The sequence below is a fragment of the Lithobates pipiens genome, unplaced genomic scaffold (assembly GCF_037356315.1).
Source record: "Lithobates pipiens isolate NorthernLeopardFrog02 unplaced genomic scaffold, aLitPip1_a1.2 Scaffold_1, whole genome shotgun sequence".
NCBI lineage: Eukaryota > Metazoa > Chordata > Amphibia > Anura > Ranidae > Lithobates > Lithobates pipiens.
The window spans coordinates 129272017-129294537 of NW_027507685.1; the positions used below are offsets into that span (position 1 = coordinate 129272017).

General features: G+C 43.6%; 1 protein-coding gene across 1 annotated transcript in view; it reads right to left on the minus strand.

Moving 5' to 3' along the window:
• LOC143974912 (ficolin-2-like) overlaps positions 1-22521 on the minus strand; it is a 78630-nt gene that overhangs the window by 44780 nt on the left and 11329 nt on the right. The window contains exons 2-9 of the mRNA XM_077476712.1: positions 21782-21895; positions 18971-19015; positions 17664-17717; positions 16488-16523; positions 10173-10217; positions 8392-8519; positions 4296-4425; positions 660-794 (exon numbers count right to left, since the gene is read on the minus strand). Of these exons, the coding sequence (XP_077332838.1) occupies positions 660-794; positions 4296-4425; positions 8392-8519; positions 10173-10217; positions 16488-16523; positions 17664-17717; positions 18971-19015; positions 21782-21895 (687 nt within the window). The remainder of the gene's footprint in view (positions 1-659; positions 795-4295; positions 4426-8391; positions 8520-10172; positions 10218-16487; positions 16524-17663; positions 17718-18970; positions 19016-21781; positions 21896-22521) is intronic.

The following is a 22521-nucleotide window of genomic DNA, read 5'->3' on the forward strand; positions in this document are numbered from 1 at the left end:
AATTTTTTTTTTGTCATTATTCAATCGCTTGAGGCAAAAAAATAAAATATTCAATGGGCTCAACATGCCTCTTATCAATTTCCTTAGGGGGTCTACTTTCCAAAATGGGGTCATTTGGGGGGGTTTTGTACTGCCCTGTCATTTTAGCACCTCAAGAAATGAGATAGGCAGTCGTAAACTAAAAGCTGCGTAAATTCCAGAAAACGTACCTTAGTTTGTAGATGTGACAACTTTTGCGCAAACCAATAAATATACAATTATTGACTTTTTTTTTACCAAAGACATGTGGCTGAATACATTTTGTCCTAAATGTATGACTAAAATTGAGTTTATTGGATTTTTCTAATAACAAAAAGTAGAAAATATCATTTTTTTTCAAAATTTGCGGTCTTTTTACGTTTATATCGCAAAAAATAAAAATCGCAGAGGCAATCAAATACCATCAAAAGAAAGCTCTATTTGTGGGAAGAAAAGGACGCAAATTTTGTTTGGGTACAACATTGCATGACCGCGCAATTACCAGTTAAAGCAGCGCAGTGCCAAAGTGTAAAAAGACCTCTGGTCATTTACCAGCAAAATGGTCCGGTCTGAAAGTGGTTAATAAAACTGTACCATGCTAAGGCTGTTTGTGGATGCCACTCTACAGAGAAAACAGTTACCTGCAGTGCCTGTCACAAATGAATCATAGTGCAGGGTGTACTGAGACGCTTCTCCATCCACTCGGAAGTTGCTGTATGTAGCATAGGTATGATTGCCCTCAAAGTCTTCTAAATCGAATCGCAGTTCATATGTCCCTGTGAAAAGACAGAACGTGACAATAGGAAGGCTAGATCTGGGTACTGAGCGGTCTGAGGTCATCCAGTCATAACAAGCTTATGACTACTTTTTTCAATTGTCCGGTGTAGGTATCAGAAATAGCACCAGCTTTAAGCCCCTGTTCACACCAGAGCCACTTGTCATGCGATTTGACAGGTCAAAACACATGACAAGTTGCACTATTGTTTGACAATGGCAGTGTTTAAAACTGTATGGCACCTACTTTGTGGTGTCACATCTTCTTCCACTGACTCCAAAACATGTCCAGATAAGACAGGAGTCAGGCTGCACATACTCAGTTTGGTGTCTATTGCTAGAGCGTTTTTTTCTTGGGACAGACCATGTGATCAGCACAGGGTCATTCAGCACTGTCCAGAAAGAGTGAACGCCTGAAGAAACGGCATGGGGGAGGGCGAATGTTTAGGAGATATTTACAGTACCTATGGGTAAGCCATATTCTAGGCTTATCTATAGGTACAACTTGCAAAGGGAGGGTTACAACCTCTTTAAAGTGGTTGTAAACCGCTGGGTGTTTTTTTTTCTTCCTTACCTACAAGGCAAAAGCATAATGTGCTAGTATGCATTGCATACTAGCACGTTATGCAAAACTTACCTGAAAACTAAGCTTTCCAGCGATGCAATATCATTGCTGGAAACTGCTTCCATCTTCACTCGTCTTGCTTCCGGGTTCGCAGACTGGCCGGAGCCGCCATGCCATCACTCCCGTGCATTCGCGTGCAGGAGCCGCCAGTCATAGGAGTGGCCATTCCTTCAGAGCGCCTGCGCCAGTTATGTTACTGGCTGCTAGGGATGAGCTTCAATTTCGAGTCGAACTCATGTTCGACTTGAACATTGCCTGTTCGCCTGTTCAGCGAACAGTGAACAATTTGGGTTGTTTGCGGCAAATTCGAAAAGCTGGAACACCCTGTACAAGTCTAAAGTGCTAATTTTAAAGGCTAATATGCAAGTTACTGTCCTAAAAAGTTTTTGGGGACCTGGGTCCTGCCCCAGGGGACATGGATCAATGCAAAAAAAAGTTTTAAAAACTGAAGTTTTTTCAGGAGCAGTGATTTTAATAATGATTAAAGTGAAACAATAAAAGTGGGGGGTGTCTATAGTATGCCTGTGAAGGGGCGCATGTTTCCCATGCTTAGAACTGTCCCTGCACAAAGAGTCATTTCGCAAGGAAAAAAAGTCTTTTAAAATCACTTTCAATTGTCGGCTCCCGTAATACAGAGAACACTTAATGAGTGTTCTCTGTAATACGGAGCACAATTCATTCATTGATAAAAAAAAATAAAAGCGTGGGGGTTCCCCTAAATTCAATTACCAGGCCCTTCCGGTCTGGTATGGATATTAAGGGGAACCCCGTGTCAAATTTAAAAAAAAATTACGTGGGGGTCCCCCTAAATATCCATACCAGACCCTTCAGGTCTGGTATGGATATTAAGGGGAACCCCACATCAAATTTTTTTTTTAAATTGCCGTGGGGGTCCCCCTAAAAATCCATACCAGACCCTTTATCCGTACCAGGCCACATGCCCTCGACATTGGGAGGATGCTTTGGGGGTCTGTGACCCCTCAAAGCACCATGTCCCCATGTTGATGGGGACAAGGGCCTCATCCCCACAACCCTGGCTGGTGGTTGTGGGGGTCTGTGGGCAGGGGGCTTATCGGAATCTGGAAGCCCCCTTTAAGGGGACCCCCAGATCCCCACCCCCCCGTTTGAAATGGTAAGGGGGTACAAAAGTACCCCTACCATTTCACAAAGAAAGTGTAGAAATGGTTAAATAAGACAAACACACTTTTGAAAAATTCCTTTATTAAAAATAAAAAAAATAAAAAAAAGATTCCAGCGGTGCTAATCCACTCTTGCTATCCAGCGACGGATGAACATCTATACGGGGTCCAGCGATGGCTGAGCTGATCCAGCGAGGGGTGATTTTCAGTCCAGCGCTGTCCATACATGCATCCGTCTTCTGTCTCCACTGCTGAGACATTGCGGGGATCCCAGCGCTGACGGTTCTTATATTAGGAGGGCGGGGCCACCCGTCACCTGACCCGCCCCCTCTGATGCTGGTGAGAGAAGCCATGGGGTTCCCCAGTGACGTATGGGTGACCCCACCCCCCTCTGATGTAACGCAGGTTTCTGCAGTTTTTTTTCTATCAATGAATGAATTGTGCTCCATAAAACAGAGAACACTCATTGAGTGTTCTCTTTATTATGGGAGCCGGCAATTCAAAGTGATTTTAAAAGATTTTTTTTCCTTGCGAAATGACACTTTGTGCAGGGACAGTTCTAAGCACGGGAAACATGCGCCCCTTCACAGGCATACTATAGACACCCCCCAGGTACGAAATTTAAAGGAATATTACACTTTTATTGTTTCACTTTAATCATTATTAAAATAACTGCTCCTGAAAAAACTGCAGTTTTTAAAACTTTTTTTTGCATTGATCCATGTCCCCTGGGGCAGAACCCGGGTCCCCAAACACTTTTTAGGACAGTAACTTGCATATTAGCCTTTAAAATTAGCACTTTAGATTTTGAACGTTCAAGTCCCATAGACTTTAATAAAAGGAGGGGGTTAAGTGCTGCAAATGGTCTGGAAATGGCCTGACCCACATCCCACTTAATGGTAGATGCGGAAAGGGTGCCTCAGTGGGACTTTAAAGGGGCAGGACAAATATTTAGTAGGCAATATCTTACTTTAAAACAAATATTTTTATTTTACTACAAGTAAAATCAAAGGGGTAGTTGTTATATGGGCAAAACAGAAGCCCAAATTATAGAAGGAATATGAATGAAAAAAAGCAAAAACAGGATGCAAAACACATAGACTTTAATAGGGTTCTAAAGTTCACACGAAGTTTAGGTCTGTTCACAGGTTCTGGTGCGAACCGAACAGGGGGGTGTTCGGCTCATCCTTACTGGCTGCATGTAGAGTAAATATCTCCTAAACGGTGCATGTTTAGGAGAGGTTTATACTACCTATAGGTAAGTCTTATTATAGGTTTATCTACAGGTAAAATTCAAAGATGGAAGTTTACTTCCTTTTTCAAAGTGGGTTGGAATGGTGGATTTATGTAGATTGAATATAAAGCCAGATGTGTCCTTTTTGCTTGGATAGCTTTCTGTAATATAAATGTACTCCGTAGTGCTGCAGTTTGTAGGTCATCCTGTACTGATAGAAGTATGGGGGCTGGCATTGTGGATCCCATCTAAAAATGCTAGTGTCCTGGCTGTTACTGGCTTCAATTCTGTCATGCTTATATAAAAATTCAGATCAGAAAAAGTAAAGCGATTCCAATCTAAATACTTTTTTGGGTCACTAACTCAAAGTTCTGAAGCCTTTGGATCAGCATGACATCCAGGCAACATGCATTTCCAGAAGAAGAGCAACAATGGCATCCTCCGTGTTTCCTTTAATGTAAGTTTTTTGGGATTAGCTCTGGGAGAAAAAATATGTTCTACTAACCAAATGAGGTTAGCCGATGCAGGTTCACATTTCCCAACCAAAATTCGCCCAGCTGACTTCCAAAACCACGCTCGTAGGTGCTCCAGTCACGGTTGAAATCCACTGACCCATCTAGACGCCTCTGAAACACCTGGAGAAGAAGAGGTTAGCAAGGTGCCTATGCCAAGGCTTTTCTGATGGTTTTGGCAACAACTGAAATTACTAAGTTATTTTTCTGGGTGAAATGATCTCTCTTGACCTTTCAAACTTGTGTGTCATGTCATCACAGAGGCTCTGACAGGTCCCCTTGAAATGTAAAGTATATTGATTTCTGGTCAGTTTACTTTTTTAGTTTACAGCTTTAAAAATCTGAAATTCAGTCATGCACTGCAGCCTATGTAAAAGTTTTTAATGCTCAACTGAAATCCCACACCTCTTTGTTTATAATTCTGTTCCGGTCAGTGGTCCCTAATATTCTTGGCACCAGGGGCCGAGTTCATGGCATCCAATTTCCCCAGGGACGGGGGGTGTTTGGGGGATGGGTCAGGGGGTGGGATATTCACAGAGGCTGTCCTCAGCCTCTTTTCACACCACAACCCCCCTTTACAGCACAGTCCTCCCTTTATTTCAGTGTCCTCAGGTCCCCGTCACATCACAGTCCCCCGTTACATTACAGTGTCCCCTTTACAGTGCAGTCCCCTTTACATCACAGTGCCCCTTTACATTATTGTAACTGCTCTGTAAAGAGGGCACTGTGATATAAAGGGGACACTGTGATGTAAAGGGGGCTGCACTGTGAGGGGGAATGTACTGTAGGGATTACAGTGCCCACGTTACAGTGCAGTCCCCTTTATATTACAATGCCCCCTTTATAGATCAGTCCACTTTATATTACAGTGCCACCTTAACAGAGCAGTTCCCTTTATATTACAGTGCCCCCTTTACAGTGCAGTACCCTTTACATCACAGTGCCCCTTTACATTAATGTAACAGGGGCTGCTCTGTAAGGGGGGGACTGTAATGGAAAGGGGACTGCTCTGTAAAGGGGGCACTGTAATGTAAAGGGGGGCTGTGATATAAAAGGGACTGCACTGTAAAAGGGGGTATTGTGATGTAAAGGGGACTGCTCTGTGAAGGGGAGCTGTGATGAAAAGGGGGCATTGTGATATAAAGGGGACTGCCCTATAATGATTACAGTGCCCCTTTATAGTGCAGTCCCCTTTATATTAGAGTGCCTCCTTTACATTACAGTGCCCCTGCAGTCTGGCCCCCTTTCCCTTCTCTCCATTCTAATCTATGCCTCTCCTGCTTAGAACTCCTACCTTTGACAGGGCAGAGGCTGTGCTCCATCGATGTGTCCTCTCCTGACTCCTCTGCCCGCCAGACGATGTCATCTTATCAGCAGGGCAGGGGGCAGGAAGAGCTCTCCATTCCAATCTGCTGCTCCTCTGGAGGAGGAGCCAGGAGAGGACACTCACGCATGGTCGCACAGCAGCTGATGAGTGGCAATCGCTGTCTGACAGCTCTGTGTGGATTGCGGTCACCGCCCACCCCCACTGTGCGGCCCGGTTTGGGACCCCTGCTGTAACCGGCATTCTATAATGTGTAACTTATTATTTGGTTGGAAATATCTTTAGCCCCAGTTCGCATAAAATGCGGCTTTGAAATCGTGCTACTTCAGCGATTTTATGCACAGATGTCAATGCAAGTTGCACATGAAATCACCAAAAATAGTGCAAGAACCTTTTCCACATTGGTGCAAGTTGGAGGTGCACCCATTTAAATGGTTCCATAGGCATGAATAGAGTGCAACTTGTCAGGCAATTTTGAACTGTGTGAAAGAGGGCTAAAAGATCTTAAAGTGGTTGTAAACCCTTACAAACCACTTTGACCTACAGGTAAGCCTAGATTAAGGCTTACCTGTAGGTCCAAGCAATATCTCCTAAACCTATATGGTTTAGGAGATATTTGCCCGAAAATGGGCACCGCTGTCTACGGCGCATGCGCCGTAGACAGCGGCGCGCAGGCGCACTGAGCGCGGCATTCTCAGCGACGGAGCTGCCGCGCGTGTCGGCTCCCGTGCCCATGCGCGGGAGTGACGTCATCGCGGCTTCGCCGAATGACAGCGGCGGAGCTGCGAGACCCCACCAACAAGATAGATGCGGCGGACTACAGGGGACAGCGGCGACTTCGCTGGCTCCTGTGTCAGGTAAGGCCGCGTACACACGGGCGGACTGTTCGCCCAACTTTGTTCGTCAAACAATCCGACAAACAGTCCGCTCAAAATTTGCATGAACGGACTTGACCACACACGATGAACGAACAGTCCGCTGAAAGCGTGCGCGATGACGTGAACGGCACGTACGACGGGACGAGAAATTCGACGTCCAATACACTGCAATGCAACCTTCGCCGTGTAAATCCTTTCTGAGCATGCGCGAAACTTAGTTTGTCGAACAAGCCTACACACGAGCGGACTGTCCGCTGAAACCAAGTTTCAGCGGACTGTCTTACGGAAATTACGAAAAACTTTGTTCGTCAGACTGTCCGCTGAAACTGTCCACTGAAGCCCACACACGAGCGGACTGTCCGCTGAAACACTGTTCAGCGGACAAAGTTGGGCGAACAGTCCGCCCGTGTGTACGCGGCCTTAGTGACACATAATGGGCTACTATGAGATGCATAGTAGTCCATTATGCTTTGCCTTTGCAGGGAATGAAAGAGGAAGTAAACTCATCAGGGTTTACTTCCTCTTTAAAAGACGTTTATCTTATAGTGGCAGCACTAGGGTGATGGATTCCAAACCACAGCACTACCTGCCTGGAGTTTCCCTGTGCCTCTTTGGGTTTCCTCTGGGCACCCTGGTTTCCTCCCACACGCCAAAGCCATGTTGCTAGGTTAATTGGCTTCTGTCTAAATTGGCCCTAGTATGTGTATGTATGAATGTGAGTTAGGGACAGTAGATTGTAAGCTCCTTGAGAGCAGGGACCGATGTGAAGGCACAATATCCATGAATTGCTGTAATAAATAAAATGCTAAGCAACAACCACAGACCTCAGCACAAGTGTCCTCAGAGGTTCACACAGCCTTGTAATAGAGGGAAATAGCGGGTCAGACACTTGGCACAACTGCTGTGCCAGGAAAAAGTAGAGGTAAGACTGATGAGATGGACATTCTGACTACATTGTCTTTCTGGCTGCATATTTATTTTTGGTTAGACTTTGAGCCACATTCTTCCATTTCTAAGAGAATTGGAGGAGGTGAGTCCCTGCTCTTCAATATAAAGCAGTCTGTGTGATCTGATCTCTCCCTCTATTCTTGTCTATTACAGCCTTTCTCAGCCAGGGTGTTGTGGCACCCTGGAGTGCTATCTGGGTTTGTCAAGGGTACACCCCCTGATGATGACATAACTCATATATAGGTGGGGGCAGCCAGGGCTTATAGTCTCAGAGAGTAGGTGCGGGTAATCCTCCCTTCTGGGCCACCCCATGTCTCTGCCCCCTACCCACCTCCCAGCACCCACACTTGGTTCTATCCTCTACCCATCTCCCAGTAACACCCCATTTAGAGAATACAGAACTAAGTATCATTTTGTGGTGCTTTTTGTGCTGGCTTGTATGTAATTAGTTAATAACAAGAAAAGCAGTAATATAGATCCCCTGCAGCCAGCAGAAAAAGACCCCCCCAGCAACAATAGATCCCCTACAACAACATAATCCCCAGCAACAATAGATCCACCACAGAAACAATAGACCCCCACCAGCAACAACAGACCTCCAAGCAGCTAGCATCAAGAGACCCTCGAGCATACCTCATCATCCCCTTGTCATTTTGTACATTCTGTGCTGGAGGTGGTGGGACTGCATTCTCCTGCATTCCCACTGAAAAAGCCCTGTGGGTGGTCCTGCATGATCTATGGCTGGGAGGCTGTTTGTGCTGGGAGCACGCTCAATTGTGTACTCCAGTCACAGACACTCTGGTCTCAGAGTAATGATCAGGAGGCAGGTGGACCAACTACCGATCTGGGGATCATGCGATTTGTCATCTGTTCCCATTCTGCTTCACTACTGTGAGGAGAAAGGAATACATTGTTAAAAAAAAAAATGTAATGTCTCACAATCCAGCCTCCTCCATCAGTTTCCATATCGCACAAGACAGCCAAAGGTCGCCGCCCATCGGGGTAGATTATATACCATCCAGTTAGGTGAAAGCCAATATCTTGTAGCTGCTTACAGCTTCTGGCACCTAAAAAAAAAATATTATCTAAATATAAATGGCTTCCTGGTCATTCTACCTAAATACTTTTATATTCTCTTAAGTAGAACAATAGACAAAACTTTTTTTTTTTTTTTCATTTTGACACCTGATTATCTGTCTGAACTTTTGTGAACATACTCCCCCACCCCCCTCGTAACCTTCGCTCCTCAAATTCTGGTCTTCTGCGCGTCCCCCGTTTTCACCTACAATCAATGGGAAACAGAGCTATGCCCCAAAACTCTGGAATTCACTTCCAAAAAAACATCAGAAAGTCTTCTTCTCTAAACTTATTCAAATCAAATCTAAAAATGTTTTTCTTTAGACAAGCTTTCAAAAACTTTTTCCTTGTGTTTTACCCTTGTGTTTCTGTTATGCCACATACACACGACCAAACTTTTTGACAGCAAACGAGTCCGTCAGACAATTCGATCATGTGTGGGCTCCATCGGACCTTTGCTTGCCAAAAATCTGTCGGACTTTAGAAATAGAACATGTTTTAAATTTTCCCACCAGAACTCCGCCGGACCGAGAAATCCATTTGTGTGTATGCTAGTCCGACGGACAAAAACCGACGCTAGGGCAGCTATTGGCTATTGGCTATGAACTTTCTTATTCTAGTCTGGTGGTACGTCATCACATTCGAATCCGTCGGACTTTGGTGTGATTGTGTGTGGCCAAGTCCGTTCATTCGGAAAGTCAGTCGGAACTCCGCCAAAAGTCTGTCGGAAAGACCTAGTCCCTCAAAGTCCGGCCGTGTGTACGCGGCATTACTCTTATCTTTGTACATTGTATTGAGAAGCTAACTTTAAAAGGCGCTGTATAAAAGTTTATTATTATTATTATTTATATATATATATATATGGCCAGAGTTCATAATTGCAGTCTTCTGTAAAAAAAAAAAAAAAATTTTTTTATATATTTATATATATATATATATATATAATAATAATAATAATATATTGATAATAATATTAATTCCATAGGCACAGCTACGGTCAGTTCCCCTGAATGCTAGTGCATGGATAGCCATTGATTATTAAAGAGGAAGTAAACCCTTCCAAACAACTTGGACCTATAGGTAAGCCTAGATTAAGGCTTACCTGTAGGTCCAAGCAATATCTCCTAAACCTATATGGTTTAGGAGATATTTGCCCGAAAATGGGCACCGCTGTCTACGGCGCATGCGCCGTAGACAGCGGCGCGCATGCACACTAAATGCGGCAAATCCAAGAATGGATTTGCCAAATTTGTCGACTCCCGTGCGCATGCGCGGGAGTGACGTCATCGCGGCTTCGCCGTATGACAGCGGCGGAGCTGCGAGGCGCGACTCCCGTGCGCATGCGCGGGAGTGACGTCATCGCGGTTGCGCCGCTGTGATTCGTCGGAGCTGCGAGACGCCACAAGCAACATGGATGCGGCGGACTACAGGGGACAGCGGCAACTTCGCTGGCTCCTGTGTCAGGTAAGTGACACATAATGAGCTACTATGCGATGCATAGTAGTCCATTATGCTTTACCTTTGCAGGGAAAAAAAGAGGAAGTAAACCCATCAGGGTTTACTTCCTCTTTAATACATTTTACTTTCTTGCAATCACCACTTCAGCCTTGACACTATAGAAGTCATTATTATTATGTACTTACCATTAAATTCTTTTGGACACGAGACACCTTGGTCACCTTTGTCACCTGTAAACAAAGAAAAAAATTCAGTCTAGAGTACTATATTGCAAAAAAAACAAAAAAAAACAAAAATAGACAAAAACATATTAAAGTGGAAGTCCACTGACAAATACTGTTTTATTTATTCACACCTCATTAATTACGATTTTTTCTTCATTGACACATAATTAACTGTGGGATTTTAATTTATTTTATTGTGTCTTTTTGTTTATGAATTAGCGCAGCACTTTCTGTATGCTGTTGGATGCTCGGGTGAACTTGGTCTTAGTGCTTGGGTACACATGCAGTGCTATTTTAATCACTTGCCTACCGGGCACTTCCTACACCCCCTTCCTGCCCAGGGCCATTTTTTCAGCTTTCAGCGATGTCCCTCTCTGAATGACAATTGTGCGGTCAAGCAACAGTGTACCCGTATGACATATTTTTTTTTTCATTTTTTTAAACCGATAGTTTCTTGTTCGGTGGCATTTAAAGAGGAACTGCAGTCTGCTTTGATAATTTGTAAAAAAAACATCTTTGCCATTCTGAAGCTTCTCACCAACCACTTTGCATATTATTTTATATATACTGGGATTCTGTACTTGTCAAATATGCTGCAGAAATCTCCCTCCGCTGAGTCTGGCTGCAGCCATTTTAACTGTGGGCAGCTGTAGCTGCTGCCTGTTCACTTCCTGGAATTACACAGACACACAGAGGCACACCTCCAGCTCTGCAGCTCTCATTGGCCCTCTTATTACTCACCCCCCTCCCTTCCTGGCAAACTCTCACAGAGAGTAAGAGAGAGAGACCTCTCTCTCTGACAAATACTGCAGCTGCTGAATTTTAATATATGGACACTTACCTGTCCAGGGCGCCCGCGATGTTGGCAGCCGATCTGTTCGTCGGCTCTCAGCTGGCTGCCGCTGCCATCCTCGGTAAGGGAATCAGCAAGTGAAGCTGTGCGGCTTCACTTCCTGGTTCCCTACTGTGCATGTGCGAGTCGCGCTGCGTGTTCTCACTGGTCCCTGCTGTCTTCTGTCTCCCAGAAGACAGCGGCGGAGGACAGAGTAGGTGCCGGAAGTAGCGTAGGTCACCGCGAATGCAGCACTGATCTATGCCAGGAAGTGGGAGCAAATACCTGTATAAGACAGTTATCTGTTCCCTCCTCCCACCTGAAAGGTGCCAAATGTGACACTGGAGGGGGGGGGATCCCAAAAAGTGGAAGTTCCATTTTTGGGTGGAACTCCACTTTAAGGCCTGGAATAACAGAAACTAAAGTGGCTTGGCCAACAGCCTTGTAAGCAAGTGTAGTTAGCTGGCTGGCCACTAGATGGCTGTGTTCCCATTATAGCCTGTGAATCTTTTTTTTTGTACAATTCTTCTTTAAGGGGTGTGGTAAAGGGTGTGTCCTATGCCTGCATACTTTTGCTGATAGGTGTTCCTCATTCCCATCTCAGAAAGTTGGGAGGTATGATATCAGGGGTGAGTTAGCACCCATATAGATGTAAGTGAGGTGGGGAGGAGCACACACTCTCTTGGGGCAAGGAAGCTAAACACCGCACACCTGTGAGGTTGTAGCCAGCACACTTAGGCCCTGGAAATGGCAGAAGGCTGGTGGAATAGACATGTATACAGGAGGAGCTAGCTGTAGACGTTCTGTCCCTTAAGTGCAGGAATCTTTTGTAAAGTTGGAGCGACTTGTGTCAGATCAATTAAGACGCCTCTCATATGGAAACATTGAATTTGATTTGTCATGTAGCTCTCACAAGCTGGATCCCATGTCGCCCCAGTGTGAACCTGCCCACAGGAGCAAATACTGTAGCTGCTGACATTTAACTAGGGGTGGCCTGACCAGTAAGGGGGCACGGGCGCTGTGCCCTCTATCCACGCCACCCACCCCTAATGGATAGATTTATGCATAGCATGAATCTATCCATGGCTGCCGCAGCCACCCCCTATTCATGTGTCTGGCCCCTTTCTGGGTGCTGGGTGCCTGAATTACAGCGGCAGGGTGTTTTTTGAAGCACCTGATTAAAGCCCTAGGCTCTAATAGGCTTTAAAATAGGGTGGACTTGGAGCGTAGAGCATTGTGCTTGGAAAACCACCAAGGTGTGCTAGAAAAGCAAATGAATACTCACTTTTCTAACACTGAATCGCCTCTCTGCCAATCAGGAAGCACATGTCTGATACCCCGTTTCCCGATTGGCTGAAAGGTCAGGCGATCCTTTTGGACACCTAGGAGGAGGAGGAGGAGGATTTGACCTCACAAATGTGCTTCTGAAAGAATGGTCAAACATTTCAATAGACCCACTCCTAAACCTAGCTCTAAAGGGTGGGCCAACTCAATATTGAACCCTATGGGCTAAGAATGGGATGCCATTAAAGTTCATGTGCGTGTAAAGGCAGGTGTCCCAATACTTTTGACAATATAGTGTATTATTTATGGGCTGGAATTTTAGGCCCTCAATATCCTGTACATTGTAGATTCTTCAGTTTTGTTCTTCTGGTAAACATAGTTTGAGAATATACATCTATTTTTTACTTATTGTATCTTACTTTATCATTTGAAAGCTTGATAAATTAATAAAAATATCGTGAAAGAAAATGGTTATGTATGCTTTATATATGTTACCAAAAAATTAAGTGTGTGTGTGTTGGGTTTTAAGCTACAACAACTTCAATCCTATATGTTGCTAAGTTGTGGTCTACCAAAAGGTTACTATATCTTATGTGTTGGGCCTTGGCACCCTAGTAACTCTCTAGTCTCTTGAGAGAGGGCTCAGAAGAAGGAGGTCTTGGAACTATGCTGCTAAATGTAATATACTAGGGACTGCAGGACCAGGGACTGCAGGAGTGCAACTGTTTTTGGGTTCATGACCCAACTGTCAAAGTCATGCTGGTAGATTAATCAGAATCTGTCTCTAAATTGGCCCTAGTATGTGTATATGTGTTTGTAAGCGCGTCGGACCCCTTACGGGGTAAAGGACCGCGCTATATCAAGATGCAACTCAACTCTACAATCATAGATGCGCCATCCTCTAAATTTACCAGATGTGTTCCCTCATTACATACTGGGGTTGTTTTACTAAACTTGGAGAGTGCAAAATCTTGTGCAGCTATGCATTAAAGCCATTCAGCTTCTAACTTCAACTTGTTCAATTAAAGTGGTTGTTAAGCCACTATATTAACTTTATACCACTCCCATTGTTAAGTACCTGTGTCTTAGTGTCTGTACTTTATAAAAAAAATAAAAGATTTCTACCTGATTTCATAGTGCCTCCCGACGCTCACATGACTGGGCTCTCTCCTCTCCCCGTCTGACAGTTCCAGCGGGCAGGGCAAGCACACTCGGTGACGTCAGCCGGGGAGGAGAAAGCCGAGCAGTCACTGTGATATCAGGTAGAGATCGTCTTTTTTAAATATAAAGCACAGGCACTAGTAGATATGTTCTTATCTAACAGAGTGGATGGTATAAAGATCACATAGATTTAGAGCAGCAGGGAGGAGAGCAGAGCAGCACTGGTACCAGCTGACAGGCAGGGAAGGGAGGGGGGAGGACAGAGGGAGACAGAGGAGAGCAGCGGATGACTGAGGCACATAAACTGACCAGTGTCAGGGCTCAACAGCCATGATATACTGTGATCAGTTTACAGGCAAGATCAGACAGGTATTTCATGTGATACAGGGGGCCAAATTATACAGCACAAGCACTGTGCTGTATAACATGCTTTAAAGGAACAGGATCCGATCGACACTTTATATAAGGCTAATTATCCCCCCACTTTTTCGCCGACTGCGGGAGGATCTCCGGCGATGGGCGGACTATCCCTTGTCTTGGTTTGGCAAAATTAATTCCATTAAAATGACGTTTCTTCCCAGACTACTCTATTATTTTAGAACCTTCCCTATTGCAATCCCGAGGAGAGAACTACAGCACCTACAAATGGATGTTCTCCGCTTTATTTGGGGTAATAAGAAACCTCGCATGAATAAATTAACGTTACACACCTCAAAATCGTGCGGTGGGCTTGGCCTCCCTAATTTACAAGCTTATTATCAAGCAGCTCAAATAACACAGCTTTCATACACTACGGCTAAGGGGCCTCTGCCCCTTTGGGTGTCTATTGAAGCTCTCTCGTGCCACCCTTTTGCTATTGGCTCTTTGATGTGGCTGCCGAGTCGCCTTCGCCCTCCCATTCTGTGCCCCACCCTGTCTCACTCCCTAGAGATCTGGGACAGGGTGCGACATCGTAAACCGCTATCATCTCCGCATACCCCATTGGCCCCGGTGTTCTGTAATCCAGAATTCTCCCCTGGCTTGACTCCACAGGTATTTCAATGGTGGCTTAATAAAGGACTCCTAAGGATAGGTGACTATCTAGAGGGGAACCGACCTCACTAGTTGCAGTACTTCACAGAGACAATGCAAATGCCCTCTAGCGAACTGTTTCGGTGTAATCAAATATTCTCCTTTATACGTACTAAACTCAGTTTGCTAGATGGACCGTTTACACTTACGAATTTTTAATTATCTTGTCAATCAAAAGACCTATTACGGGGACGTATATCTACTGTTTATGCCGCTATTACGGATCCAAATACTAAACTCCCCTATATGACTCAATGGGAACGGGACTTGAACACTACTTTTGAACTGTCCGACTGGCAAGACATAGCTTATGCTTTATCTAAAGTATCCATTAACACAACACTGATTGAGGCTAATTATAAAACCCTCCTTCGATGATATTTAGTACCAACCAGGATCGCTAAGATGCACCCATCTGCATCTCCCATGTGCTTTAGACGGTGTGGCCAGGTGGGTACGATGTACCACATTTGGTGGCAATGCCCGACTATTACTAGATTTTGGATTTGTATATTTAACCTCATATACACAGTAACTGGGGTTAATATTCGTAGAGCCCCGGAAATTGCACTTTTCCAAAAACTCCCTGATGGAGTTCCTAAGAAATCCTCAAAACTAATAATATATATAATTTTAGCTGCCAGGATAACCATAGCTAGATATTGGAAGCAGTCGATGGTTCCTCTTGACTCTGTGAAAACTAAGCTTAACTGGATCATGGTTAACGATAGACTCACCTGGACCCTCCGTAATAATACCAAGAAATTCGATATGATATGGGACCCGTGGATCAGATATGTATCTCCCTTGTGATTTGCCACTGGTTGACCCTCCCTTTCCCTCTTCTTCTTTTTTCCTCCTTTCCCTCTTCCTTCTCTTTTATGTCTTTTCTTTTTCTTCTCTATATTTACTGTCCAAAAAGACAATCTTATAAATAAAAAATATCAGGTGCAACTCTATGAGGTTGATACTCAAGGCAGAAGGGCGCAAGGGAACCCCCCCCCGCCTTTTTTTTTCTCCTTCCCCCTCACCCTGTCCTTTTCCCTGCGGTATCACCACCCCTGACAAAACGGGCCTTAATGGCTCCCTGGGTGAGGTGTAAATGGGCCTTGCAGAGTGTGGGGCATATTTCAAGACCTGGCCGATAAAGCACCATACTCTTCTAGGTTGCTAAGTAATGTGCAGTTCATCAATATTTTTGTCACATATAGTTTATGTTCAATTTACAGTTTTGAGAAACTGCACTCCCAATTACACTGTCGGAGGACCTAACTGATGTTTATGTTGAAAATCACATCTTTAAAATTTGATGTTTACTGACTGTACTTTTTGTGATATCATCTTGTTGTCTGACTTCGCATAGTAAATAAAAACATATTGAAAGTAAAGGAACAGGATCCTTTCTTTTTTTTAGGGTAACAAATGTTTTAAGTTTTGACCAAAAAAAGCTGATTGGCTACAATGCACAGCTGCACCAAATTTTGTAATCTCCAGTGTTAGTAAATTAACCCCACTGTCACGTATAGCTCAGTCTACTGGCTCTCCAGTAACCCACATGTTATGTTATGAGCTGATATGTAATTAAAGAGGATCTAAACCCTCCTGTCCTCTATATCCAAGGAAGCTGCCATCTTAGCCTCTGTTTGATGTGCTGTTGCTATGGTTTTTCACTAGTGACTAGTTATCACACCTGTCATTTCATGGTTTGACAGTTCAGTTGTGAGCACAAGCAATTGTGAACGTTATTCACAGCATGCCTTAAACATTTTTGGGAAACAATTAAATCGATGGGTTTAGTTACGTACTAAAGGGGACAAATTTAAGGTGATTTCTGAAAATGGCAAAGGAAATCTTTAGATTTTTTTAATAAACTGTAGGGTTTTCATAAATGTTATAGAGATGTAGAAATCATCTTTTGACATGCACACCTCTGACTCCTGGTATCCCTGGAGGTCCTCTTGGTCCTGTAAAAAAACAAATATATATTTTCATATAAACAACTAATATGGGTAAAGGTAACAAAATAAGTGGTATACACTGGTGTAGCCTTTCTCAACCCTTTCAACACAGAGGAACCCTTGAAATAGTTCTCCGTTCTCAGGGGAACCCCTGCTAAAAATTTGAAATCTACAACTCATGATACAATAGTGTGGTGGTCAGTGGGAAGAATGGTCCTTACACTTGTGGTCATTGGGAAGAATTAGCTCCTTGCAGATACCTAAAAAGATCAATGATGTCATGGGAACTTATCTTAGAGGCAGAAATTGCCCAATGCTGAAGGAACCCCTAGCAAACTTTGGAGGAACCCTAGGGTCCTACGGAACCCTGGTTGAGAATCACTGCACTAGTGCATAACTGTAGGATAGGCAACAGTCCCTGGGACCATAAATATTACATATAATCTCCCCCCTGCCCACACTTACCACCTGTGTGCTCATATAAAATATTGTATAATGTAAGCTGGCCTTAGTTGGTTTTTGAACAAATGTGCATCGACATTTGTACGAAAATTCTCAGTACATTCGATGAATTGACAAGTACCGCTCAAAAGTACTTCAAAAATTCGGTTGCTTTTAACATTCAATTTTGAAATGAATGGACTTCCAAAACAAAAAACATACTATTAGAACTCTGTGCATTAAAAAAAAAGTTATACTGCTCCTTTGACTGTACATTTTACTGAAGTTGAAAATGTTGATTTGACCCCACTATTCTTTAGAAAATCAAACAAACCAAATTAGATTAGTGTATGGCCAGCTTAAAAAAAAAAGATATTTTCTTTATATCTCTTCTTCTTCTCTTATCTGCTGGTAGAGTCCCAAACGGACTATCCTATGCTTTTTCCTTGCATAGCAAAGAAGTAGGTTCACTTAATTGCTCCACACCTCCAACTGCATATACTCACTCATTATTCCACTGTGTGTGTGCTCCAAGTCTCTCTGATTAGAGCTTACACAGAGCTAAGGTTGGTCATTTTGGCCCTGTAGTGTCCCAGAGCTTAGTACCTCTCATTGGTAGATGAGCAAAAGAGTCACATACTCCCCCACAGTGGGCACTATTGTGTTTAAAATTTTCCTTTATATTCTGGGTTTGAATTTTGTTACCTTGTGGCCCAGGTTTCCCTGGTTCTCCCTTTTCTCCAGTATCTCCCTTTTCACCTAAAAAAGAAAGTTAATTAGGAAAAAAATCTGTCTTGTAGTTTCAGTAGGTCCTTGTTCACACAGGCATTCTGAAGCGTACATCCATGCAAAGGGTTGTGTTTGCCTGCATGGGATGCACAGGTGTTCTATGCATACATGTGCTGGCAGTCCCATTCATGTCTATTGGGACGCAGAAGCTGCATGGACAGTCATTGCAGTCCAATAAACATGAATAGGACTGCCTGCACGCAGATGCACAAAACACCTGTGCATCCTGTGCGGACAAACACGGCACTCGCAAAAAATTATATAAAACAAATTTAGAAAAAAATTAATTAAATTCAAGAAAAAACATTACACACTCCCTTTAATTGTAGAAACTATGGAGTTGATCTACTTAAAGCAAATAGGCTGTTCACTATGCAAGGGAAGTTGTACTTTGCAAAGGATGTTTCACCCAGAGCTCAATGAATACGGTGACCTTTCACTTTGCGAAGAATACCCAATCAGGTGCAAAGGAATTTTTTTTTTTTTTTTTAGAACAGCATTTTTGCTTGCACGTGATTGGATAATGGAAGTCAGATGATTTACTCCTAATTTACTGAGCTCTGGGGAAAATTCCCTTGTAAAGTGCAATTTTCCTTGCCAAGTTTACAGTCTATTTGCCTTTAGTAAATCAACTCCTATCTAGCTAGCGTTGAAAGATTGGAACTGTATAAGGTAAATACAGGGGTGGACTGACAACTCATGGGGCCCCCGGGCAATAGGAGATTGTGGAGCCCCCACGCAATGAGACATTATGGGGCCACACAGTATATACAAACACACACACACAGTATACAATCACACAGTATACACAGACATGTTTCTATTGGCTGTACTGGAGGTACTGGAGGTACTGGAGAGGTACTGGAGAGGTGGGGCAGCTATAATCTCGGGATTTTTAGACCAAAAGGATGTCGGTAAGGGACATTTCAGAGACAGATGTAAAATAAATAAAAAAAACAGATTTTTACAGACTTTCCCTGGTTTTACTGAGGCTGGCAACCCTGATGGGGCCCCCTAGTGGCACGGGGCCCTCGGGCAGTGCCCGAGTGGCCCAATGGTCAGTCCGCCCCGGGTAAATATATATTGTATAAACATATAGGTGGATCTTATCATTTGTTAGGCCAAGCTATGCTCCTTCAAGTGGACTGTGCAACATGAAGTTCATGACACAGTCTGAAGAGTCTGCTGTATGTAAGTAAGTAAGCTTTTAAAACTTGTGTTACCTTTCTCTCCATTTTTTCCTGAAGCTCCAGGAGGGCCAGCAGGTCCTTTTGGATTAAAAAAGAAAAAAAAAAAGAAAAAATGAGAATTTAAAGTATACAAGCAAATTAAAATATCCACATCCTTCCCGACAAATCAGATAAAATTACCCTTCTTTTATGGAAATTATACATTAAGCTTTGTCTTAGTTTTGTATAGAGTGGAGATTGATTAGAACCCTTGTCAGATTTGTATTGCTGTTTGTGTCCCTGTTAGGGAGATCCAACCTCTCTATTTGTCCTATTTACAATTATCACTGAAAGTGAAAGTAAAAGAGAATCCAAAATTTTGGGTTGTCCCCGGGACAATAATAGAGGGGAAATCTTTGAATGGGGACATCAGTTCTGGTGACCCTGATGACAACCAGGGATTTCCTTACATTGGAGGGATTTTTTCTCACTTCCTGTTTTGGCTATTGGACATGGAGTGAAGGGAAATTGCCCCAATGGGATACAAATGGCGGATATAAAACTGTTATAACCCTACTTAAAATGAAAAAACTGCACTCTTTAAGAGCCCATGTTCATGTCATGGGAACACGCCTGTTCTGACTAATAAAAACAAGGATACCCACCTATGGAAAAGCGGATTTTCTGCACTTTCAGACATGTCTTTATTTCACAGCAGAAACAGGAGGAGTTATACTTACCTTCACTCCAGCGATGTGATGTGCAGGAGCTCCCTGACATCTTCGACCAGTCTTCTTCTGGGTTATGATCTTCAACCTATTTTATTGGCCGGGCTGAGGAGAGTTAATTTATTACGGCACATTTAAAATTGCACGCTGAGCTGAACATACAGGCAGAGGCGGCTCTAGACTTTGTGACGCCTTAGGCAAAACTTATGCCTTGTACACACAGTCGGACATTCCGACCACAAAATCCATCGGATTTTTTCAAAAGGATTTTGGCCGACACTTGCCTTGCATACACACGTTCACACAAAGTTGTCGGAAAATCCGATTGTTCGGAATGAGGTGACTTACATAACGTATGACGGGACTACGTAGAGGTCAGTAGCCAATAGCTTTCATCTCCAAATTTTTTCTGAGCATGTGTGGCACTTTGTGAATCGGAATTCTCTACACACGATTGGAAAAAGTCTGATTGGATTTTCAAACTTTTTTCGTCGGAAATTCAGACAGAAAAAGTCCGATAGAGCCCACACACGATCGGATTCTCCAACAACATAATCTGATCTGACTTTTTCCGTCTGAATTTCTGACCGTGTGTGTGGGGCATAAGACATGAGGCCCCATTCACTCCCATAATGGGAAAAATAATTCAAGGGATGAAAATTAACTGTATTAGGAGGGTACAGTATAGAGGAGTTGACAGTACAGGGCACAGGAGGGAACAGTACAGTGGGTAGGTAAGTGGGCACAGTACAGGGGACAGGAGGAAACAGTATAGGGGCAGTAAGGAATAATAAAGGTATATTCTCAAGCTGCACAGGGAAGCTTCTCTCACAGATCCTACCTATTCTAACAGGCAGTCACAGAAAGAGAGAAATAAAGGGGAATGGGTAAAGAAAGAAAGAAAGAAAGAAAGAGAGGGGATGGAGAAAGAAGGGAGGAAAGAGGAAGGAGGAAAGAGAGAGGGGTGGAGAAAGAAGGAAGAAAAGAGGAAGAAAGATGGAAGGAAGGAAAGAAAGAAAAGGAAAGATGAAAGGAAGGAAAGAAAGAAAAAGAAAGAAGGAAAGAAGTAAAGAAGAAAAGAAAGAAAGGAAAGATAGAAGGGAAGAAAGAAAGAAAGGAAAGATGGAGGGAAAGAAAGAGAGGGGGGTGGAGAAAGAAGGAAGGAAAGAGAAAGAAAGATGGAAGGAAGGAAAGAAAGAAAAAAAGAAAGGGAAAGATGAAGGAAAGAAAGAAAAGATGGAAGGAAAGAAAGAAAGAAAAGATGGAAAGAAGGAAGGAATGAAGGAAGAAAGGAAGGAAAAAATGAAAAAAAGAAAAGGAAAGATGGAAGGAAAGAAATAAAAAGAAGGAAGGAAACAAAGAAAGAAAAGATGGAAAAAAGGAAGGAATGAAGGAAGGAAGGAAAGAAAGAAAGCAAAGAGGGAAGGAAAGAAAAAGGTGGGGAATGAGAAAGAAAGAAGGGAAGGAAGGAAAGAAAGAAGGAAGGAAAGATAGAAAGCGAGGGAGATGGAGGAAGAAGGGAAAGAAGGGGTGCCTACATCAGTGTACTTACTGGGAGGCAGGAGGGACTGGATGGATGGATGGATCAGACTCCACTTTTCCTTTTGCTGGGCTTAAGCTTGAATGTTGCGGGGCAGACACTGGAGGAGAGGGCAGGAGGAGGAGCAGAAGCCCTCTCTCCTCTCCTGTCGGGCTGTGCGGGCAGCAGGGGGAGGGGGAGATCTGTCAGAGCTGACTCTGCTTAGCGGCTCTCCCCATCTGTGATCCGCTGTACGTGAGCTCTGATCACACGGTAACTTGGTCTCATTCGCAGCCTGCATCTCTCCCTGTAGCAGAGTGAGGGGACTCAGGACTGTGTGATGGCGGAGATCTCTGCTGCTGGAAAAGGCAGGTCTCTAGTTAGGTAGACTAGGCAGCCGTGCGAGGCCTAATTTGCCTAATTAGAGAGCCGCCTCTGCATACAGGTAAGAATACTTTAACGCAGAAAAGTCATAGCATGTTTCCTCTGTATTAAAAAGCCGGCTTATTCACAAACCTTTTTTTTTTTAAGTTCCACTTTCATATTTGCCTGAGCTTCCATACCTGTTTATTACAGTAAAAAAAATTATATTTACACTTTATGTTTTTGCTTAAATACCTCTCTCGCCCCTCACTCCTGGAAATCCTTGGGGACCCTGCTTTCCAGGAGCTCCTGGACATCCTTGTAGAATGGTGAGCTTATTAGAATCTCCAACTTCAAGGATTTTCACCTCTAAAACAAGATTAAGAACATAAAAATGAAAAAGTTGTAATAATCTGATTCCACATACGTTAAGCTTGAAGCACAAAACAAGATTTTTGTCTTTTGTGAATTTACTGGTCAAGTATTCATTTCTGTTGTACAAGCTGACCAGATTCAGTAATTCAAAGCAGTCATATCTACATTTGGGTGTGTTGGTTCAGCAAAGATCCTGCCATGTAAATAACAGTATTGAGCATACCCAGACATCAGAGGCATCCTCATTGCAAATCAAAACCAAAAGTTGGCTGCCTTTGCTGACGATATCCTCTTATTCCTTTCCGAACCTGTCAGGAAAGGTTTCACCTGCTGGCAGCACTGTCAGACATTTGGCTTGCAGTACTGATATCCACCAGCCAGTGTCCCCTGGCAGTGTGGAACTGTCAGGAAAGGTTTCACCTGCTGGTGGCACTGTCTGATCTTTGGGCAGCAGTACTGGTGTCCACCGGCAGTGTGGAGCCGACATTATCTCCTGCATCAACCTAATCTCCTGATCAGGCATCAACTGAGGCTGATTGCAGGAGATGTGTATTAATACCTGGCAAGCACACATGCCTTGGTATTGTCCTTGAGCCTTGACCTGTACCTGTGATCCTCTG